Consider the following 22,410-nt stretch of genomic DNA (forward strand, 5'->3'; position numbering starts at 1 on the left):
TAAAATTGAAACAATCTTTCTCACAAATATTGTTAAACTTCAAGAGTTTACCATCTCTCAGCTGCCTCTATAATTGTCATTAGCATGTTTGTTTTCCATTTGTGCTGCACTAATGTGCAATAAATCTCTATCTCGCAGGTAAATCCCCCATTTGCAAGGCATGCAGAACCACTGTATGGCTTCGGGACGGCTACTCTCGACAAAGTGACAACTTCATAAACTATTCAAAGAGTCTCGCCCGGCTGCCACTGTCTCTGCTCAGGCGGACTTCGCTCCCCCGGTGAGCAGCTGGAGCGGCACCTGCACTGGTCTGGGTCGTGTCCTGGTCTTTGGCATGTCCTGTGGTCCGAGCGCGTGAAGTGCCCTGGTCCTGCTTATTTTATTGTTGTCCCATTCGGTCGGGCAGGCAGTCTGGCGGGCAGAGAAATCCGCTCCCTGTCTCTGCGGATTGCGGATTGCGGCTTGTCAGCTGTCAGCGTTTGGCCGACTGCCTCTGGACTTTGGTCAGAGCTGATTTAAGTCGGCTTTTGGTCAAGCCATCTCCACTCCATTAGCATGTTCCATTTGTGCCGAAAGGCAGGCGGCGTTAATAATTCAATGCTGCTGATTTCAAATGCAATAACAATTTGATTTATTTAGAGATAGTACAGTGGTAGTAACGTGGTGTGGTTGGGGGCCGGGGCGTTGACTTGAGTTGATTACCCAATGGTTTTGTGGGGGGAGAAAAGACTCTAGATATTCGTAATTTATTGTGATTATAATCAGTTGGTATAAAAACTTTAATTAATTTATTGTCGTTTATCTTGTTCGAATTGTATCTGGTTGAATTAGGTAAAGATGAAGTTTCTTTATGTAGGGAAACTTTAAATTACGTTTATATTAATATCCTCCTCTTTTTCTGTTTTTTTCCAGGTATGTAAATCCAACCTCCTGCCCACATCCGCCACTTTGATTTTTCATGCGCAAGTAAGTCCCTATTTGCCTTTTGGTCATTTTGCCTAATGGAAACCAGAATCAAAGCTTTTGAGTGTCATTATAATCAGATTTTCAACACGTGGCCAAGGACTTATGAAAAAGCTTGTTAATCCCCACCAAAATAAACCGCGAAATAATTTTTATTAATTAAATTTCGGTGGCTTACCCTTAGTTTGCCTCATCCTCGCTCTTGGCCGCTGGAAAAGCCGCTTAAAATCACAATTTTTGTAAAGTTTTCACGGCGGCCTTTGAAATGAAATTATGACCCCGGGCGTAAGGCTGTCAACAAGTGCAGCCCACTTTCCCGTTTTCCGCCTGTCTGGCGCTTGACGAAATTTTTTAATCAATACACAACCTGCGGCCATTGTTGATAAACATTATGACGTGCCCTCTACGGCAGATATGAATTTATATCATTCCATTCGCCAGCGGCATTTTGTGATGGAATCAGTTTTTCTGAATATTCAATAAGGGGAGGAAAGCCGAGACTAGTGCCGAAAACATTCGTTCTGTGATTGAATATGAAAAATACACTTATTTCATGATATACACAAAATTCGGTTACTGCATCCATTTAAAATAAAAACCTTAAAGACTCACCAGCTTTTATCCAAACTCATTTTGTTTATTTTTTGCAGTCGTTCACACAAGTCCAATATAATGAAGCAATTGGATTGGGTTGACTTTTTTGTGGCAAAGGCAAAATAAGTAAACACGGAAAACCTTTTTGGCGAACACCTGCCCAAATGACCCCAAATACCTTTCCCCTTTGTACCACGCCCACAACTCAAACAATTTTTAATTTGTTGACTCTTCGTGCGGACCTTTGACAAACATTTATTTTAATTTGTTTGGCTCGACTAACGAAATAATTTGGACAAATGCGAACACCCTCGACAGGACGCCAAACTTTCCACGAACATGAGATCTAATTAAGCGAATCCATTGCTTGGGTCCCTTAAAAAATACTCCGGCCTGTCCGCCAGAATTGATTACTTGACCCGTTTTGCCTTGACGCTTTCTCGAGAATTGCCCAACGCATTTAAACAGTTTTTCACAATTTTATCAGGCTCTTTTCAGGCCTAATTCCCCATCCACTCGTTTTCCTTTTGGGAATTCGCCCTTTCTCGCCGCTTTTATTTTGTGTAATGTGCCAAAATGTAGTAACATTTTTTATCTATGTCAACCGCTTTGCACATCTAGCTAGGGAAAAAGGTCAATGGGAATTTGGGTGAACTTTCCCTTATTAAATTATTTCCCATTTTTTCCATCTAGCCTTTTGCTCGTTGTCGCTTTATCTCTTGGCCATAAAGTGACCAGAATAATGTAGGAGATTTCTCGAGTTCTTGGAATATTACGGCATGAATGATAAAAGATTGCAGAAATAAATAGGGCTTAAGCTAAGAGTAAGATTTAATCAAATATGTGTATGGGAATTTCATTATTAGAAAATTAAGTAATGATTTTATTAAGAACCACTTTAATTTTCCGAAATTCTGTGAACCAAACTTGTTGTTTGACTGGCACTTTCAATTCACTTTCTGCTGACTGGAATAACTTTTCTCAGCCACACAAACACACAATTAGCCACAGAAGAAATTGCATTCAGCGATTTGTGGATGGGAAATGCAAATAAATGCGCATAATAAACCAGCCCGAGCCACAAAGACAAACCGCGTGCAATTCAATTAAAAACTGCTGACCCGGCCGATTCGACAGGAAGTCAAAGTAGCAAAGGGATAAGACAAAGAGGGTACTGACGAGATGACAGACATTAGACATTACACGCAGGATGCTCTGCCTCGGAGTGCCTGGCAATTCCATTCTAATTATAATAAAAACCGACGAGGCTTAGAGCAGGGCGAAAATGGCAAAGGCCGTAACAACAAATGGGTCTCGAGTTGATTGGGCTGCGATAGCTGGCAGAAGCTGCTTGACGACGCAGGACACAAATTACACAAATGGCATGCTGATTAGGAGGAAAGTACGTCGAAGATATCGACACAGGACTCGACTTTCTCTGCCCTGATTATGCGAATTTAATTAAAGCACGGAGCTAGGGAATATAAAGAAAGAAAGTCTCCTACATGTTGATGTTTATGACTGCCAAATCCAGGATACATACTCCCTTTGTCCTGCACATCCACTTTTAATTCAATTACGCTTTTCGTGTTATCAAACAGAATGGGAGCGCTAGAAATTAATGAGCGCCAAATTAGTGAAGATTATGCCATTAGGGGTTGACTACCTCCTCAGCCCTTAAAGTCCTTTTCCCATCCTTAGCTTTATCGAGCTGCCGAGCTCATCAAGTCTCAGCGTTGTCTGATGATTTTTATTGTTTGCCTGACCTAATTTTCCTTTTCTTTGCATTGACCATTTGGGTTTGGCCTATCTCTAATGTCTGGATTGCCCACAAAAGAGGAAAGAAAGGCATTCCAGAGTGCTCCCATCTGGCCATTTCCCCTCCCCCCAAAGGCACACACAAAAATGTTTATGAACAAAAAGCTTCGGCATCCCTTTGTGGCTGCCACTCTGGTCGACATGGGGGTATGGCTGGCCATCAAAATTTAATATGAACAATGGCCAAGAACCAAAATGTCATAGATTGCAGATGAATTTCGAGACAGGAAAAGTGCCTGGTTGCCTGCGTAAATATTTTTCATTTAATGCAATTTTGAACCTGGCGCATAGGTATTTGTGTGAGGTAGGAAAATATTGGTAAACAAAGGAAATGTGGCGACACTGAGCTATGAAAAAAAAACACTTGTTAAAGGCATACCTTTTCGATCATTTTTCTGCAGAGAAAAACAATTTTTATCAAAGAATAACTATAACAAAATGGCGTTACTCACAATTTATGGTAGAATTTTAGTTGTTGACTTGGCAAGCTCAAATCTGGTACTCCATGAACTTATCAATTCCCCCTGCTCCAATTCCCAGTTTCCCTGGACCCATTTATCAAAGGCATACGCTCAAAACTCAGATTGCTCTGGCTGCGACTTTACATATGAAGTTCATTGACAAAGTTCATGTTTTGATCTCTCCAAGGGGCCCTGCATTTCCTGGTTACAGCCAACCCTCCGGCAACAACAATGACAGCCGCAGCCAAACCCTTAACCCATTGTTCCCATCCAAAGTCGCATTTAACATTTTAACCTTTCATTTTCGAAACAATTGCGTCTGCTTATAAAAAATAGATGCGAAACGAAGCGAACCGAGGCGAAATACCAAGAGAGATGGCCGAGTTGAAGAGGAGATGGGTTGGCATGATATAGCAGGAGAACACAGCCCCATGCGGGGTATCCTGGCATCCAGGACTCGCTCACTCAAATTAAAATGTATGAAACAGAAGTAGACTGATTCGAGCTGCGGCATGCAAATGGAAGTAGGACTGGCATGCCGTGCATATTCCCAAAAGCAATAACGATGCCAGGCGAAATGAAAGTAAAGCTCCGTGTAGCTGTCGACTCACCTACATCGCGAAAAATATTTTAAAACCTGTGTGCTCAAGCAAAAGATTAAATTAAATAAATTAACTGGTGGACAGATTTTTAAAATATTTTAGATCAATCAATATAAACTCAGTTTTTGCGATATAGATATTTTACACTAAGCTACATTTTTAAGTTCATCGATTGGGAAACAATTTTTGAAAGGGTCTACTGAAAGTACTTGCAAAAACTAAAGTTTTTGCATTAATCTTTTAAACCTCCCTTATTTTAGGATTTAATTTTTAAGATAAACTAAGTTGATTTGTATGGGAAGATAACATGGATTTATCTCAGTGCAGCGATGATTCACTTTGTTCTACATCAACCTTTGACTGGCGATGCCGTTCTCAGAGTGGGTTATGCATGCCATAGCTCTGTGGCTAACATTTCAATGCATTTCATTCCATTGCAAATGTGCAAATTTGATTCGGAGTCGCAGTTGAGGCGCAGCTGTGCTGAGGCCTTGTCTCAGGCACGAGAACGACGTACTTATTACTCATACGCCCGGTGTGTTGACATATTTCCAGCTGGATGCTGGGTCCTTGGTATGCCTTTGTAGGCACACGCATACCTGTGCAGGTGTGCAGCCCCCTTTTCGTACGTTTCTCGTTGTAACTTTGTGTATCGTTTGCTGTTTTCATTTGCGCTTTGCCATAAAAACTTTGCATACTTTGTGGCGTCTGTTGCAGCTTGTGGAATGTTCGTCTGTGATACAAATAATTGTGTCTGTGTGCGACTCTCAGGAGTGTGTTGTGCTTGCATGTGAGTGTGTGAGTGTGGGCCCGACAAGTGCAATAATATCATAAGCACAACAGCAACAACACGCTCTGCCCCTTCCCTTCGGCTGCTGTTTTTATGCATTGTTTGTTTTTTGAGCTGTTTTTTGCCCCTGGCTGTTTGGTCTCACAAGTTCACAAAACCCACAAGTGCAGAAATCTCCAGTTACCCCGCTCACACCCAAGTCCTTATCCTCTTGCTCGAGCATCTGCGTTATGTGATTAAGGATTACAATTTTTGCGACCGAGCGAAAACCAGAAATTGGGGATTGGTAAGACATGGTCTTGTTGATAAAAAGTATTAAAATCATTTCTCTATGACTCAAAGTTTTTAAGAAAAATTTGTCCATTGTGTAAAAAAACAGTTTTGTATACATTTTGTTATCATTATTTTATTATTTTGTATTTGTTACACTGTTGTCAAAATTATTATGTGTCCACTTTTTAGTTTTCTCCACCAGAAGGCAAATTGATTTTTAGTTTAAACTTAAAAGTAAAGTATTTAGTTGCCTGGGGAAGTAAGGCATGACGTTTTAATTGAATTTACTCGTGTCACAGTAAATTTGAATATCATCATTGTCGTCGTTCGCAACTGAAACCGAAGCTCAGACGGCAAATGTTGTCAAGTCACCTTCCGACATGGTAAATTGCGGATGGGCCATGCCCCCCACCGCCCCTTTTAAGCGCTTTTAAATTTATTTACTAGCTGCTGTTGCTGTTTCTGAGTTTACCTCGAATGCAAAGGCAAAAAAGTCCAGACCCAGACGACACATAAATTGCCGGCATACGTGTGTGATGACAGGCGAACGAATGGATGAATGAATGAATGAACGGACGGACGGACGGACGGAATGCAGACATAACATACATGCATACATATATACGGCCGTGTAACGGTGCCAGCAGCACCAACACAACTCCACAGACGTTGACAAATTGATTGCATTCTTTTATTTTCTATGCCGACGACATCGCTGCACCACATGGCGTATGCGTTATATATGTATACACTTCCCTTTGGCTTTGCTTTTCCTAGGGCTGCTTTTAATTTGGTTAGATGCAGTTGATTGAGTTTTAAGTGCCGTTCTATGACAAAATTGCCGTTGCCTTTAATTAAAATGCAAAAAACAAAACACTATAAAATGTTTGCCAGGGTGAAACGAAGTTAAGACACTTCTGATGGGCAAAGGATCATTTTTACTGGCAAAATATTGATTTGTTTATTTACACAGTAAATGCCTGGATATGTGGTAGTTGCAATAAAAATACAATTATGAATGTTTACCGCCTCTAAATTCCATCAATCTGTCTGCTCCAACCGTTCTAATAAAACTCATTTTTGAAAAAGCCTCCTTATGATTTTGACATGTTTTCACTCACAAAAAGAGATTCATTCAAAGCAAAAAACCGCCCCCGATTTTTATTTAATACATCATTAATAATTTATAAATGAGTGCACAACTTGGAGAGTACAAAATGAGGGAACTCAAGGACTTCTTTCGACTGAATTCACAATTGAAAAGTACTCGAGCAGTCAAAAGAAAAATCCGCTAAACTGTATGATTAATTCATTATTTATTTATGACATTTACAGATGGCGTATTAAAATAGAAGGCGAATTTCTGATGAATGTATAGAAAGTCCTTGTAGGTGTAAGGCCTCCTATGCGAATGAAGATGCCAGCAACGCCCTCTGTCAAAAGAGAAAGAAAAGCGTAATTTTCTCGGCCTTGCACGCATCATCTGTCAGGGGGGAAGGGGGGAGCAGGGGGTGATCTCCACCCACCACCCCCTTGTTCATGTTAATGTTATGCAAGCAGGAGTACCTACCCCAACCCCCCACAACACCCCACATAAATATGCATGGAAAATGCCTAAAAGTTAATTACCGTCAACATTCTGAGTGGCGGCTGTGAGGAGAGGAGTGGAAAACGAGAGGAAGGGGCGTGTTCTATGGGCGTTGATTTTAATTTATGGCAGACAAACTTTTCTCCACCCCAAAAACACTGTGGGATCTATGTATGTGAGGTGGTAATTTAATATTCATGGTCGTGTTAAAATCAATGCAAAAGACGAAGACGAGGCAGTAAATGCTACTGGTCTCTGGGTCTATGGCAATCTAATTAGCAATATTTTATATTAACGACCTGGCTGCTAATTTTAATTGAAATTCTATGCTTCCTTCTATCTTAATTTTTTTGCGGGTCTCAGCTTCCTATCCATGTCGGGCATAAATCTCGGTTTACCCTTTTCCAACTCGACCCCGAGGAGTTCGCCAATAATTACCCTCATCAAATTGGTGTACTTCAACTTTAAAGAGCAAAAAAGTTATTATGTCTGTGCGGGTGCTTGGGACTGGTTAGGACCCTTATAAAACATATGAGAGATTCTGGGGAAAAGTGTTAAGTGAAAGTGTTCGAAGGGGAAAACATTTAAATTAAATACCCTAAGAAATATATATTATATATTGATTGGGGTATATGAGTAATGATTTTAATTCTCCATAAATGTAAGAAAAATATAGTAGTCACAAATATAACCAGTCATTTAAAAATACTTCTTAAAATCAGAATAGTTTTTATGTAATAATATATAAATTGGAATACAAGTAGGGCATGCCATTTTTATCGTAACACTCTTTTTTTTCCCGTGTTTCTTTGCTCTTTTTGTTTGCTTAATTCCTTCACACACATATTATCCTGTGTACTTCATCACCCACACACACACTTTAATATTACCATTATGCCGTTTGACATTTGCATTTCAAATGATTCTGCTTGTTGACTTTAATTAGCTGAGATTTGTTGCTGCTCTCCCCTCTTTTTGCCCACATACTAATAGCTTTTCCCCGTTCCTTTTAAAAACCAAAGGAGGAGCTTTCCCTGGTTCCTTTACCAGTGATTGAGCCAAAGGACTAAGCTCTGTTATTTACCTTCCATTTGCATAGTTGCGAGTTCCCCGAAACGAGATGGGAAAAACATTGGAAAATGGTGCTCTTTCCCTTTCGGCACTTTTCCGTTTTGGTCATGGTAGGTCTCATTACCAGAGCAACAACCACAGCGAATCGATTTCCTGGACGGGCTTACCAACACACCGTTTTCCCGGGGCCAAGCTCATACAGGTGGAAAATGCGCAAAAATTCATTGTGCAGAAAAAGTTTTCCTTTAAAAAAAAACTGAGGATGGGAGTGAGAGACATCACCTGCCATCGGCTGTTGCTTTTTGCGTTTTGCTCTTCGATAGGGGCGTGTTCGTGGAAAAGTGTATTAAAATGTAAGGAAACGCTGTCTTCGTTTTTCATACCTCTCTTCCAGCTGTGTTCAGCTGCTTGGAAACAAACAAGGGGGACTACCAGCCCCAAACACCCCCATTTTCCCCCTGCCAAATAGCCCGGGGACTTTCCCCTTTCCCGTCTTTGCGGCTTGCCGCTCGGCAATAAAATTCTTTAAAATTAAGCATGAAATATTTAAATTCAAATTGTTTCAGCCAAAAATTATATGAACATTTCGTTGGGCTTTAATGCACAGCCAGAATTTATATATACTTCTCCGTTTCTATTTAAATTTGCATTTTATTGCAATTTGTTTGATATTTGCCGTTGCCCTGCTCTAGCACATAAATTCTTGTTTTATTTTATGTTATTTTATGCATTTGCCTTTTATTGCCCTCCCCCTGGCCATTTTTTTCAGGCAAAGGCAGCTCCTTTAGCCCGCCGAAGGTATATGGTATCTCTGCCCATCCCGGCTTTTTGTTCCGGCTCACCAAATGATAATTTATGCAAATGTCTGTAGTCGGTGCCCCGTGAAAGAAGACAAAAAATCGCTGAGGGTTGCAACAAAAAGCCTCCCGATTCCGAGCAGCGGATCCATATCCATTTTCCATTTTCATTTTCATTCCCATTTCCATTCTAGTTTGCTTTTCGGCTGCCTCTTTGTGCTGACATGCTTTTGTCATTTATTTTGTTTATCTCCTTTGCACTGTGCTTTTTGCATGTAACAAATTATTATTATGTTTCGGCCGTTTTTAGCTGATCCAAGCGCTTGTTCGGGGCCAGTAAATCACAAAAAGTCGGGGTTTCGGTCCTAACCTTTTGCGGGCTTTCTTTTCTGCAGTTGAGTAATGAGCTGCTTATCGAGAGGCCAAAAGGTAAAACTCTCCTTGTTGCCAAAAGTTAATGATATGGCTTCATTTTCTATAAGGAATGCATGATGATGAGCTCAGGGATTTTATTAATGGGAGTCCTGCAGACAATAGTGTTGCGTTCAGATAAATATTTTGCACAAATTGGTCATACACCTATTGATTTTAAGTGTTCAAAATATTTTTTGAACTCCTCATGTTTATTCAAAAATGCCATGTTAGTACTTCGGAAATATTCATTTACTTTCCTTTGCCTTTTCATTTTATTACTTCAGAAGCCTTTACTGGAAAGTATTAAGGGGGTCTTTTCACTTTCGCCCAGCATACCAGCATCTATCAATGGCACTTTGCCAAATTCTTGCATTAGTTTCGTTTACTTTTCAATTGCTTCGGCATTTTCCCTTTTCGTTGCCATGGCAGATCTCTCCACTGCACTAAGTAGCCAATTGACAACTACAAATTGAACATTTATTCTCCAGCTGCAGCTCAAAGGGCAAGTGCCGAAGGCGGGGGGGGACGAAATTATTTACATAGACATGTAGTGGGGCACGAAGGACTCAAGTGGTCGGTCATCAGACTGGCAAAGTGAACAACTAACTGAGAATATGTTTGAGCAGCTAAAATAATAGAATTTTCCCCTAAATTTAGCCAAAGATGCCTTTCTAAACCAAATAGGAAAACGAGACGCCACGGAGTTGCTCCAGGTCCCTATGCAAATGTCTAAGACATGGGTGGATGGCTATCACAGTCATCGTCGTCGTCATCGTTCTTAAAGTTTCCTCCCTCTGACGTCGCATACCAGGATACATCCCGATCCCATTTGTTTATTTGTTTACTTTTTGCCATTTGCCTGCATGCGAGTTTCCCTCTACTTTGTCAGAGTTTTCCCCCCTCCTCGTTCCTACTGTATTTTTGTTGTCGTCATTACTTTTTTGGCTTTTTTGCTCCTCAGCTATGAATATTTTCATATTTTCATGTGACCACTTTGGGCTTCTGCCGGCATTTGACTGACTGCGACTACTTATTCCATTCTGTCCTGCCTTATCCTGGCAATTGTGAGCAAAACTTTCGGCTGCTGCTGCTGCTGGCTTTCTTTCCTCGGAGGTCGCATGTGTAGGACCGTGTTATTTAATAGGCTTTTGTGACTTGGAAGACGAGCACCAAATGGCTGGGTATACGGCACTGTGGAAAAAGTATACTTGTTTTTATCTTGAAATCTATTTTTTCTTGAATGAATAATACACATTTTTATATAATTAAAATCTTTTATATAGTATAAGTCCCAACAGGTTGTAGCTTAGTATAGCCTTAATTTCTTAACATCATTGCCAATGAGTATGCTTAGCTTACAGGGACTTGTTAAAGAAAAATATTCTGTTTTTCTCTTTTTTTCCAATAAAAACATGAAACGCATTCCACTGTCGAAAAACATCCTCTTTGCTTTCGCAGGACCCGTTGTCTCCCCCTGTCTCTCCTAATATATTTCCATCTCACCCTCGGTGTTTGTTTTGTCTGTCTGGAGTCCTCTGCCTTTTGGAGTCGTCTACATGTGTTTGCCCCTTGTCGTCTTGCTCGTAACCCCTTAGAGCCTCAAACCCAACCGCAACCGCTTTCCTTTTTGCTTCCGCTTGTTTGCACAGTGGCTGCTGTTTTGGTAATGCGTTCAGATTATTAAACATATTTTCTGATGCCTGACAAATGGCAGGACAAACGGTGGCAAGACATTCGACGTGCGTTGCAGAATATTAACGGTAGAGTTTGCGCAATTAAAGGAAAGCAAGTTACTTTAAGTGTTCGATAAAAAGCAGGAACAGGAGCTGACTCGTAGGCAATCGTAAGTAGGTCAGGCCATTAAAATTGCCACACCAGGCGAAACGCAAACACACTCGGGATACACCCCCGATGGAGATTTATGGGGGAGCAGGACTACTGTAGCCTATATGGTTTCCTGCTCCTTGTTTAATCGTTAAAGGAATTCATGGTTTGTTTCTGGTTTTTCCCTTCGCTGTTGGCACAAGTTTTCATGTGCGTCGAAATTCGAAAAAGGGGGAATATATGTGTGTTCTCCAACCCGAAACACACGAACTTGCAACTCGACCATAGAGGAAGCCACCTGCCGCCGACAAGCATACACACTTTGGTTAACTCGACTTCCTCGACTCTCGCTTTCAGAAGTTGCTGCTAAATGCTTTCTGATTGTTATTTTTCGTGTTTTCCTCGGTTCCCTCCTCTGTCGCCTCCTCGATGTTGCTGCGAAATTACAATTATTACACGGACCCAAACTCAAGTTTTCCACTTCTTGCAGTTCGCTTCTGCCTCAGCTACTTGCCCTAAACTTTGGTTTTTGCCGCTCCAAATGCAAAATCCTGTAATGTAGGCGTGTTTAACACAAACTTAAGTTGTTCGTAATGACTTTGTAGCAACTTCAGTGGGGATGGGATTGGATGGAGAGAAAGCAGGACGAAGATTTTGGGAGATACAGGAACTTGAGAGGGTCTGATTAAAGCTGCTGGCATTTAATGAAAAAAGTTTGGCATTTCAAGGGGACAAATGACAAAATCATGCGACATAAAACATTAAAAGAGACTTTTATAAAAAAGCATAAATTACAATTGAAATCAAAAGACAAAATTCATAAATGGCTCATATACATAGATTATTTGGGTTTGCTATGCTTTGCTTTTCTCCTCGTCAGCCTAGAAACTAGTTTTAAAAAATTTCAAAATTTAAATAGAGACTCAAATCTAGTCAGTAACTTCTTAATCGCTAAGTAAACACCATGGAGGATGACCTGGAGTTTCTCATCAATGCTCTGTCAGTGCCGAATACTCCTCTGACCGAGCCGTATGATGAGAATCAGCTGCTGGACATGCGTGAGTCCTTCAAGACGCTGCAGAAGCTCCTTCGACGCAGCTCCTTGCCCGTGGAGGAGAGTCTGCCCTACATGCCGAGATCAAAAGCCGGAGGATATACAGACAGGCTGGAGGAAAGGGCGCTTGTATCCATGTTGGCCCTTACGACAGATTTCGAGAAGATCAGCGATCCTGGCAGTGGTCACCAGGTGTGGAACTCGGCGCAAAGTGGAGCCCACTCGTCGCCCATTATTTCGGAGTGCGGTCTGCGGGATCGAGATCGAGATCAGGATCTAGACAACAGTTCATGGGACGAGAGTCCCGATATTGGAGACATGGCACTGGTGCCCTACGAGGAACTCTGCAATGAGCGGACTAGCTCGAACACCACGATCACCGGCCAGTCCTTCTCCTCGTCGGGCATCTCGATTAGCATTCCCGTAAGGTTGGTCTGGAACAACGACGAGTACAAGTCTGAGACAACGGACAGCGAAACCACCATAAAGCCCGATGGGTGTCGGTACACTGTCCGAAATTAGGCTCTCATAACTTTTGATCGGCATGGTAGGCAAAATTTTAAACATCCCTAGTTTAAAGTTTGCAAGTTTAAGGCTTTTCAATAGGTAGCTTCATAAAGTAAATGGTAAATAAAACTTAAATGCACCCATACTAAGATATTTTCTTTGTAACAGATTATTTCAGAAAGCTTTTAAGAGCTTTCCGCCTGGTGAGACCTCATCAACATACCCTCAACATGTGAAGCGCCTCTCTATGCGCTTCTCAACATTTTAACGTCAGAGGTGGATGGTACTAGGAGATCACGGATCAACGTCATCAAATTAGAACGCATGACATGACCCCAGACACAGTTTTAATGAGTGGGCATACCGACATGGGCATGTGCCTGTGACCCCCTGCTTAACCCATGCTGGCCACTCTCAACGGCTGCAATAGAACTTGTAAAAGTGATTAAAACGGAAATTTAATTGAAATGCGCACATTTGCGTAGGCATTTGCCCATTTCCGTTTGACTGGGCACGCAAACCACTCTCGGATGCTCAGGTACTGGCACATAGAATGCCCAATGTTTGTCTACTAACAAATGACCGGTGGTTATTCTGCATAGAAGTCCTACGTGTGGTGGATGGGTTGAGATCGGGAGATATATTTTTGAATTTTGCGTTCCTGTGTGTAATTTCAATATTTCTGGCGGTGTTTGCGTGCGTGCGGCAATTTCCTCGACTGCCGAAAAATCTAATTTAATTTTGTATGAAATTTGCTTTCTGTCCGTTTCCATTGCCGTTTTCATTTGTATTGGAATGTTCACTGGGGACTGTTTTGAACAGGTGAGGCCTTCGAGCAATTTGCTTTCGCTTTTCCTGCCTTTGATTTTTCCGTTCGTTTGTGTGTACGTTGTGAGTGTTTGACTGCTCTTGTCAAATTTAGAGTGGGCGTGGGGAACCTGTGCTCGTGTATGACCATTTATTGTTATGCATATTAAGCGTTGGCATGTACGAAATGGAATGCCTGAAAAGGAGTCGGCAAATGCAATAAAAATGTTGTATGCCAGCAATTAGTTTAATGGTCGATCTGAAGAAGGGATAAGAATTCCTTGAGGAAGGGAATGAATGAATGCTTTTGGGTTTCTTTGGATGCATTTAATGGCCTGCCGTATGTTTCTATTGATTACTGCAAACGGCAATACTACCAGACAGCGTCTGAAACGAAAGCTATTATGTTGATGGTATGTATGCGCCTTTCTATGCGCTTCTCAATGTGTTTACTTAATAATAGCTCTTTTAAAGGGACTATTTATTCAATTCCAGACCCTATGTTTTGCTTTCATCCATTTAGTCAGCTCTTTGCATTCAATTCGCCATACACTCTCACACTCCCGACTTTACCCTCCACTGCCAGCGACTCTGCCGTTTGCTAGTCTCACTCTTGTGGGGCGTGTAATTGCAAATCCAATTAATTTACGAACTAGTCGCAGCAAATGTGCTACTAAGTAAGACATAAATAGCACAAGACCCGACTCGGATGCTCCCCACTTGACACTCGCATCCAGCAAATGCCTGGGCTTGTGTTCCAGAATTTAAAGCGTCTCGTGTTGGACTCAAGTGGGGATTCTCCTTTGGTCTGAGCTGGAGAGGTTCGAGTGTTTGACGCCGTTTTTGGAAGTGTGCTTCGTATGCTCAGGTTGACAAATGCACAACAATTAAGGCAGTAGTTCTTGGGAATTTATGCTGACGAAGATGACACCCGGGGCTGCCATGGAAATTGAAAAGCGAGTCTCCTCACTCCCTCAGATCATTTCGGGTAGATGAACATCCATTTCGCTTTAATGCTTCCGTGGCGAGCATTAAAAACCTGAGGAAGAGAAATTATGCTAATAAATCGCAGCGACACGTGTCGTTGTACTCTCGTCTTAGTCCCTTTCCCTGCTAATGGACATGCGCCACGAAATATGCATTGAGTATTTTTCAAACTGCCACATTGTTGCACTGCTCAGCATTATTATGAACTCCTGCACGTGGTGTTTACACATCATTTACATAAAACGAGCAACAACTTTTTGCAATTTCTTAACGAACAACGAAAGGAAAACCGGCCCAACAAAGTTGTTAATTATACTTGACTGGCCCGTCGTCTTTCCTTTTTTTTTCTTTTCTCTTTTTACAAGAATATAAAAAAAGGTATTCGGCCCGGTGCTTTGCTCACTCAGCCTTTGATAATGAAAGGGGGGTTGGGATTTGGATTCGCCAGGACCTGCCCGCTTATGACGTGCTGTAAGAAACCATTAATCAAAGCTGCATCGCCTGGGCGAGTCTAGCACGGCAGTTTTACATACATTTTTTATTCCTTATCCGGAGCGGGCTCGTTTAACGACTCCAAATGGGAAGTTCTTTTTACCAATGTCGATGTCGGTTGGTCGGTTGGTCGGCTCTTCGGTCGCGTGCGTATCATTTAGCTGGCAGTACGGCCATGAAACGGTTGCCCAGATTAAACAATTTGATGGCGAGCGGAAAAAATGTGTATTGCCTAATTGTAGTAATTAATGAGTTTAGTTTACAGTTCTGATGAGCTATGACCCACGAATTGTGTGGGCAGGCAAAAATATGCAATGATTAATGGCGATGTATACTATAAGTTTAAGATTTTGGGAAATGTTAGCAGTCGGATAAGTGGTGCGGAAATAAATATTAAGTGAAGGAGCCAATTATAAATATATAGATTTGCGGTAAAATAATGAAACGATCTATAATTTGAAAAATAAGTTCTTTTCCCAAAGAAATAAATTCTGATATGTGAAATTAAATAATTATTTTAATTTTTGGAAGTAACGGAAAACTAAAAGTTGTATATAAAATGTTTACCAAAGAAAAGAAAATATTTTAAAATACTAAAAGCAGCTTTTAAAGGAAGAAATGCAGAAATATGCCATTATTTAAAATATCAACTTAATACTTATTTAAATAATTAAGAAAATGTAAATTTTTATTAGGCAAATATTCAAATATGTTTATTTTTTAAAGTGAAAATTTTCTTCAATGTCTTTGCTAAGGGCAGCTATTTAAAATCTTTTAAAATTGTAATTCTGTCAGGAGGAACTCTCCCACATACTTTGAGCTATCTGAACAGAGCTTCCTGCTGAAAAGGTGCAGTCCAAAAATTTAATTACATGCCCCAGCGAATCGTAAATAAACCGAGAATCCACTGACAATGCCCAGTTGCAGATACTGCAAACAAATATTTTTAATAAGTGGATGGCCCGAAGGGTTTTCATCATGCACGTGGCTTGTAGTCCCGGCAACCTTGGGTTCTGGATTCAGTTGGGCATTTTTCCAGAAATTGCAATAAATCGTATGGGTGAGCAATTGCGATGCGGACGAGTAATTTATAAATACTTGTCCCGTTCTCCAAACTGCCGCTAAACAGAAAATCCTTTATTTTCCGATGATGGTGATGGTGCTGTTGAGCCAAACTAATTTCCCGGACAAACATGAAACGGCCCCGGTTGCATCCCCCTGACAAAAACGCACCCCTCGGAAAATGGCAGAAAAAAGGGAGTGGATGCGATTGAAGGTGTGTGTCGTGGATCGCTTTTAAGTCTGCAAGATTTTCGGTGGTGGCTGCGTTGCCATGGTGGGTGCTTTCCCAGTGACTTTTCCCTACTGCGAAAGTCGCCTTTTTTCCAGGTCGCTTAGTTAATTTCCACTGCAGCGCAACTCGAAGCGGTGCATTCAAAATTAAATCCTCGACGGGCTATTTGTCATTTTTGACAGTTCAAACTGCTCGAAGGGAGAGAGCTCGACTTTTGCGCAGAAATTACGACTTATGGTGGCACATTTATTTTCCTCTTCTGTCCCTGAACTTTATATTCCCACTGCGTCCCAGCTTCTGTTGTCAACGCGATCTGCTGTTGTTGTTTGTAATTAGAGCTATCAGAAAACATTGAAATAGCTTGGCAAAGAATTTCGGAAGTTTTGAAGTAAAATTTGAGATGAGCCACTGAGGGAGGATAGCACAAATAGAGCTCTCCTGTACTCTTTTTTAGTTGGCAAATTATAAAGCAGAATGAAGCGAACAAACACTTTCCTTTTCTGGTGTTTCTAGCAGTATAACGAGTTTTAAATTCGTTAAGTAACGAAAGATTCTGAGATCGAATGCCTCAATACTTTGTAACAAAACTTTTCTCATTCACATAAATCTCTGTTTACCCCCTTAAATTCAAAATATTTGCTTTTTAATCTGATCACACAACCGATTCAGCAGAAACAAAACACGCAACTCGAATGTTCCCAGAGGGCGTTTAGAGATTAAAATCAAATCATCTCGTAAATTGCCACAACTCTTTTCTGCCCATTCTGCGTTCAGCAGACAAATCCGGCACCAAGGATATTAACGCCTTAGTCCGCTCAATGTGCCCCGTTCCCAGGACCATCCCCTCTGCCTAGACTGAGCTAAACATAAATCATCAAATATAATAGACCAGGCAGACATAAAAAACGAAATTGAAAACGAAATTTGCATTCAGCGCACATGACGAAATTCGCCTTTAAGTACATAACAATCAAAAATTATGGTTTTATGGAACCGATAGAAGGGTTCCTTCTTCATAGCCGGGATTAAGTCTTTTGGGGTGAATGGAATCCTGGCAACAGTTGCGAATCGAATCGAACGGCAGCCACAAATGGGAGCGAACTCCCATTGTCAGTTTTTGAGAGGGGTGACTGCCCCCCATTAAAAAGTTTTGTCAAGTTAAATTACCAAAAATTGCAAATTGCAAATTGCTTGGATTAAACACGACGGCGAACAGGGACAAGGACATGGCCACTTTCACTTCCTGCCGGCCATTGTGTGGCCAAAGGATTTCATACACTCAATATAATTAAGGGCTCGAGCCTTGGGCCTCCGAAAACTTTGTGTCCAGGCAACAATTTTGGCAGTGCGGCCGGCCATTGTGTGGCCCTGGTTGTTGGCCAGAGAATTTGTCGCCGGGCATCCTGAATTGTATGTTAAATTAAATTTTACCACAGAGACCAGTCTGGCCAAGTCATTGAGCCTGGTAGTCCTTACTCCTGCTTCTGTGGCTGGATGGGATTGGTTGGTTGGTCGGCTTGCGGCATTAAGTTGTCAGTTTGTTGAGCTTGACAGATTTTTCATTTGCCGACTGGGGGTAGAAGTTTTTTTGCCCTGTGTGTTCCAAGTTCCAGGTCATAGATAGGCATATGGAGTTAATAGAACAACTTTTCGTTCGCAGGGACCAGTTGGTTTCGTACAAAAGAGCCATGTTTTTGGGGATTTCGTTTTGAATAAAATTTTAAATTATATTTAAATTCTCTTTCTAATCGTATGCCTTGTCTTCTATTGCAGGTAATTGTCTTCGTCTGCTCTAAACCTAAATTATGTGCGTAAGTTAAAATGTCTCAAGTGGCACAGTTCACTGCAATCAACCGACTGTTGTTACTTTCCTATAAATCAATAAAACAATGACAGAGTCTCTCAGAAGTGGCTCCTTCGTGGGCCTTACTTCATGAGGCAGACCTGAAAGTGCTCTGCAATATATCACTTGACTATTCGCTTGATTGTCATCGTTTAAATGGCCAGCGGAGCATTTCATTTAACTGCCTTCCCGACCGACGGTGCGTATACGTATTGCGAGGAGCGTACTCACTCCACAGCACTTACTTATTGTAGTTGTGGTGATGGCGGTATACTTGCGTACATGTGGAATTGATGTCGAGTGCGGTCGCCAAGGAATAGGAGGCAGCGGATCCATTTAATAGGCGCACATGAGACTCCCGACACATAAAAACCAATTTCGCGTAAGTGATAAAAATGCAATGAGCATTCGCCTCCAAGTCCCACACGATTGGGATTCTGATTGCGATTGGGATGATCATAATGACGATGACAATCATCAGCTGCCGAGGCAGACGCCTATGAATTAAATTTACGATGGCACAGAAGTAGTTTTGACACATATATCTTAAAGAACATCGTGGCGCCATAAAAATCTGTGGCCAGCCTTAAATGGGAAACATTAGAAGGGAGGGGGAGAGGGCCTCTGATGTGGGGACATAACATAGCAATGAACACTGCCTGTTTTCCTTTTAATTGTTTAATTCGAATGCCGACATCAGCAAGAGGCAGGCAAAAGATTACAGCTGGAGATGAGCTAGTGTTCTAGAAGTATGAGTGACTGCAGTGATGGGACTTTGACGTTTAAGTTATATTGTTATGTTATTTTAAGTAATAAAATCTAGAATGATTTTTACGACTTTTGCTCTTCATAAAATAGTGAGCTAACTTGTTTATGTTTTAATTAACATTTAAAAGATATTTCTATTAAACATATATTGCTTGCCAAAAAATATTTGGGTTAAGTTCTGAATGATTTCGAATATTGAAAGGCAATAAAAATAGTCCGTACAAAATAAACGTAAAAGGAGGTGTTCAATCCTTTTACTTTTATTTTGTTATAGCAAACTTTGGATCTTTAATTTAAATTTTACTGCGAAAATAAGAAACCTTTTGAAACATTTTCTAATCAAATTTATTTAAAATATTGTATAAGACCTGTCATCTATTTTATCGATGTATTCTCCCCGATTGTCGTGAGTATCACGCTGTCATGGCTAGGAATGCTTCGCCCTTACATCCTATGCAGCTTTCAATCATCATCAATTTCACATAAAAGTGTCGCCCACACGACGCAACTCGCAGACGTCTTTCCCCCTGAAATCCCCCATCCCGCAGCAATATTCTACTCGTGGTAGTCTGCCTTTGGCGACATAATGACGAGATCATATCGACAACAGGGAGTCAGAGTCTCGGAATCGTAGCTTTTTATTTTCTGCTGCTTGTGCTGCTGCTGGCTTTTGTGTAATCGTGAGATCCCTGTCATTGTCATTGCGAAGTTGCCTGTCTGCTGTGCACTTTTCAAGTTCAATTTCAATCCCAACTCTTCCCTTTTCCACTTGCAAATCAATCTGGTGGACAGAGGACACCGAGATGGTCAGCCATTCAGCTATCCAGCCAGTCAGTCCGTCAGTTAGTCAATCAGTCAGTTGGACATGGCAAATGACCGGCAGCTCGGTTTATTGTGCAGAGCCTGTCATATTTCCTGTCTGCAAAGTGTTGGCGAAAGTTTTATGGCCTTTTGATAGTTCCCATTGATAAGGGCCCTGTGCAGCAGGAGTTTATATGGCAGGAAATCTCACGGCAGACCTGAGAAATTGATGAGTCTTGCGCAAAGTTTTCAAAGTGATTTGTGCAATGTTTCGCACATGCTAGTCATGTATCCGGTTATGAGCAATTGGAGTTTACTAAACATCAGACTATTCAAAATACACTTTTGTGGTGTTTAGAATTTAATGGACCAATTAATTAATTACTTCAAGATGCTTCAAAAACAAAGTCAAATAGCTAAGGAATATTGATATGTTGCACAAGGTTGTCACGATTTTCAGGACAGTTGATTTAAATTTGAGCCGCCAGTGCACAAAAATCTGTAGTTTTTAAGAGTTAATTTCTAATATTTAGTTGATTCTAGTCAAGATTTTAGAGTAAGTTAAAACTTAGTCGGAAGAGAATTTTGTGACTGGTTTTAAAAATTTGTAATAATAATAATAATTTGGACAAACAAAATTTATCAAAAAACGTTTTTCTGAATTCTGTTTTTGTGTTTAAACAAAATTAATTGTTTTAAATCGATCAGGGACGGATGGTATAAGTTGCCAGCTGTACAAAATAGCAACTCTTTTGACTTTGGGTCTTATTTTGGCAAAGTTACAACAAAAAGATTCTTCAGAAATAAATTTGTTTGAAAAATCGCCAAATCGTCTCCTTCACTGCGTTGCAAACTTCTGACTGAAATTATAATACCCTCTGCAAGGATATAAAAAAGATTCTATCCACTTAACAGTATTTGGAACTAAACAAAGTAAGAAGTACCCTAAGACAAATACATATTTTTGAAATTGAACTTTTAAGATGCCATTGCTAGGTAACAGAACTTTACTGCTGAAATAATCTGGCCCACATTACAGAATAGAATAAGCTGCCTTAAGGAACATTCGACTTATTGGCGAATTCAATGTTACATCGTGACGCAATCCACGCCTCGGGCCGCAGACAACTGTCAGCAAATTCCCGGCCATCTTTGAGCCCTAACAACTATAATTACCCGGCCGACAATCAATCCCCCCAGTGGATGGCTCAATCGAAGGCGACTCAAGGCGTTGCCAATTCCGCAATCGATAGAGCTTTACAGGGAAAGTGACACATTTGTGGAAACATTGAAATTAATTCGGATTCGAGTACTTTTTTGCCCGCGGCGAAGGGCGTGTGTTTTACGCTGGTGTAATTGAAATTGACATATTTCATTGTCGCAACGGTGCTGCAATCCCAATTGCCAAAGTAAATTTTCAATTTTCATCAAATATTTTTTGTTGGCAGAGGCGAGAAGCGTTAGCTTTGCATTGATTTGCTTTGATTTCGGGATGGGGCTGGGATTTTGATTTCCATTTCAACGCCCGCTGTCAGCGCTTCTGGCCTTTATTCACCATTTCGCTTTGTTGTAAGCCGCCGCAGGGGGCGGCTGAGGAGAAAGGGGGCGTGGGCTTAGGCCTGTAGCTTTGTCTGAATGTCCGTCCGTCACTTTGCCCACTTTTCTCCCTCCCAAAAAGGCCGCCAACTTTTTGTGCGTCACAGCTAACGAAAACGCCGGAGATTTTTGGCAGCTTTGAACGGATTAGCCGCCCGGGGAGCGATTCTCACCCACGACCACGGTGATCAACGTCCTCTGGAAACCTTAAAGTTGTCCCAAAGCAAGAAAATCATTCAATTATACAGTATACAGTATTGTAGAAAATAAAAAGCGATTATAACTTTTTGTTATAAAGTAAAATGACAATCAGTTCTCATTTTCTAGTATTTAAATATTAAGAATTTACCAATATAACAAAAAACAACCATATTGATTTGGATAAAAAGTTACGTTTAGATGTGAAAGTTGTTATATTTAATATAAACTTTTTAATTAAACATTATTAACATATAAAATATAATTAAATATATAATTAATCGCAACGTTCAAAACTCACAAAACTTTCTTCAAATAATTTTTATAATAAAAGGAACAAAGGGGAAAACCTTTTGCTAGATTTTAAAGCAACTACTTGAGCAGAAACACTTGCTTTGATTTTATATATTGTGGTTAACCAGCGGATATTTTAATCATTTTAAACATAATAAAACTTTTTTAGTTATGAACAAAATAAGACGACCAAAACGGTTAGGGTTTTCAACACATTTCTTAACAATTTTCTTCCAATTAGTTTTACTTATATGAATTCACACAAAACTTTTTATAAATTTTTGTTCTTTTGATAATTTTTTAAGGGGTTTTTTGTTAGAATTCAAGAAACTGTGAAAGTAAATCCAAAAAGTATAAAAAGCGCCTTGCTAGAAACAGTTTTAAAAGGACTAGAACAAAAGCTCAGTGTTCTTGCTGAATTTAATTTTAAAGCCGGCGAAACAGTCCGAGCTGGATATCAACGGGCACCTTTTGTTCACTTTGCTGCTCTACATTTCCCCGGCAACTGCGACCCGAAAAAGCCCCTCCCTCACTTTCGCAGACCATAAATTACAATACCAAAGGAGGAAAATTA

At 40.6% G+C, this 22,410-nt stretch overlaps 2 protein-coding genes across 4 annotated transcripts in view; both read left to right on the forward strand.

Moving 5' to 3' along the window:
* Positions 1-22,410, forward strand: part of LOC108135346 (E3 ubiquitin-protein ligase TRIM9) — an 83,845-nt gene that overhangs the window by 12,510 nt on the left and 48,925 nt on the right. The window lies entirely within an intron of this gene.
* On the forward strand, positions 12,039-13,199 carry LOC108135318. Of its 2 annotated transcripts, XR_001773896.2 has the most exons (2): positions 12,039-12,868; positions 12,925-13,199. XR_001773896.2 is itself a non-coding variant. In XM_017256004.2 (1 exon), exon 1 carries the CDS (start codon positions 12,160-12,162, stop codon positions 12,769-12,771), a length of 612 nt encoding a protein of 203 aa, XP_017111493.1. In that variant the 5' UTR covers positions 12,039-12,159; the 3' UTR covers positions 12,772-12,901. The 2 variants fall into 2 exon arrangements, 1 of the variants encoding a protein (XP_017111493.1); XM_017256004.2 differs by lacking the exon at positions 12,925-13,199 and having other exon boundaries at positions 12,039-12,901.

Source organism: Drosophila elegans, unplaced genomic scaffold, assembly GCF_018152505.1.
Source record: "Drosophila elegans isolate 14027-0461.03 unplaced genomic scaffold, ASM1815250v1 contig_814, whole genome shotgun sequence".
Taxonomy (NCBI): Eukaryota; Metazoa; Arthropoda; class Insecta; order Diptera; family Drosophilidae; genus Drosophila; species Drosophila elegans.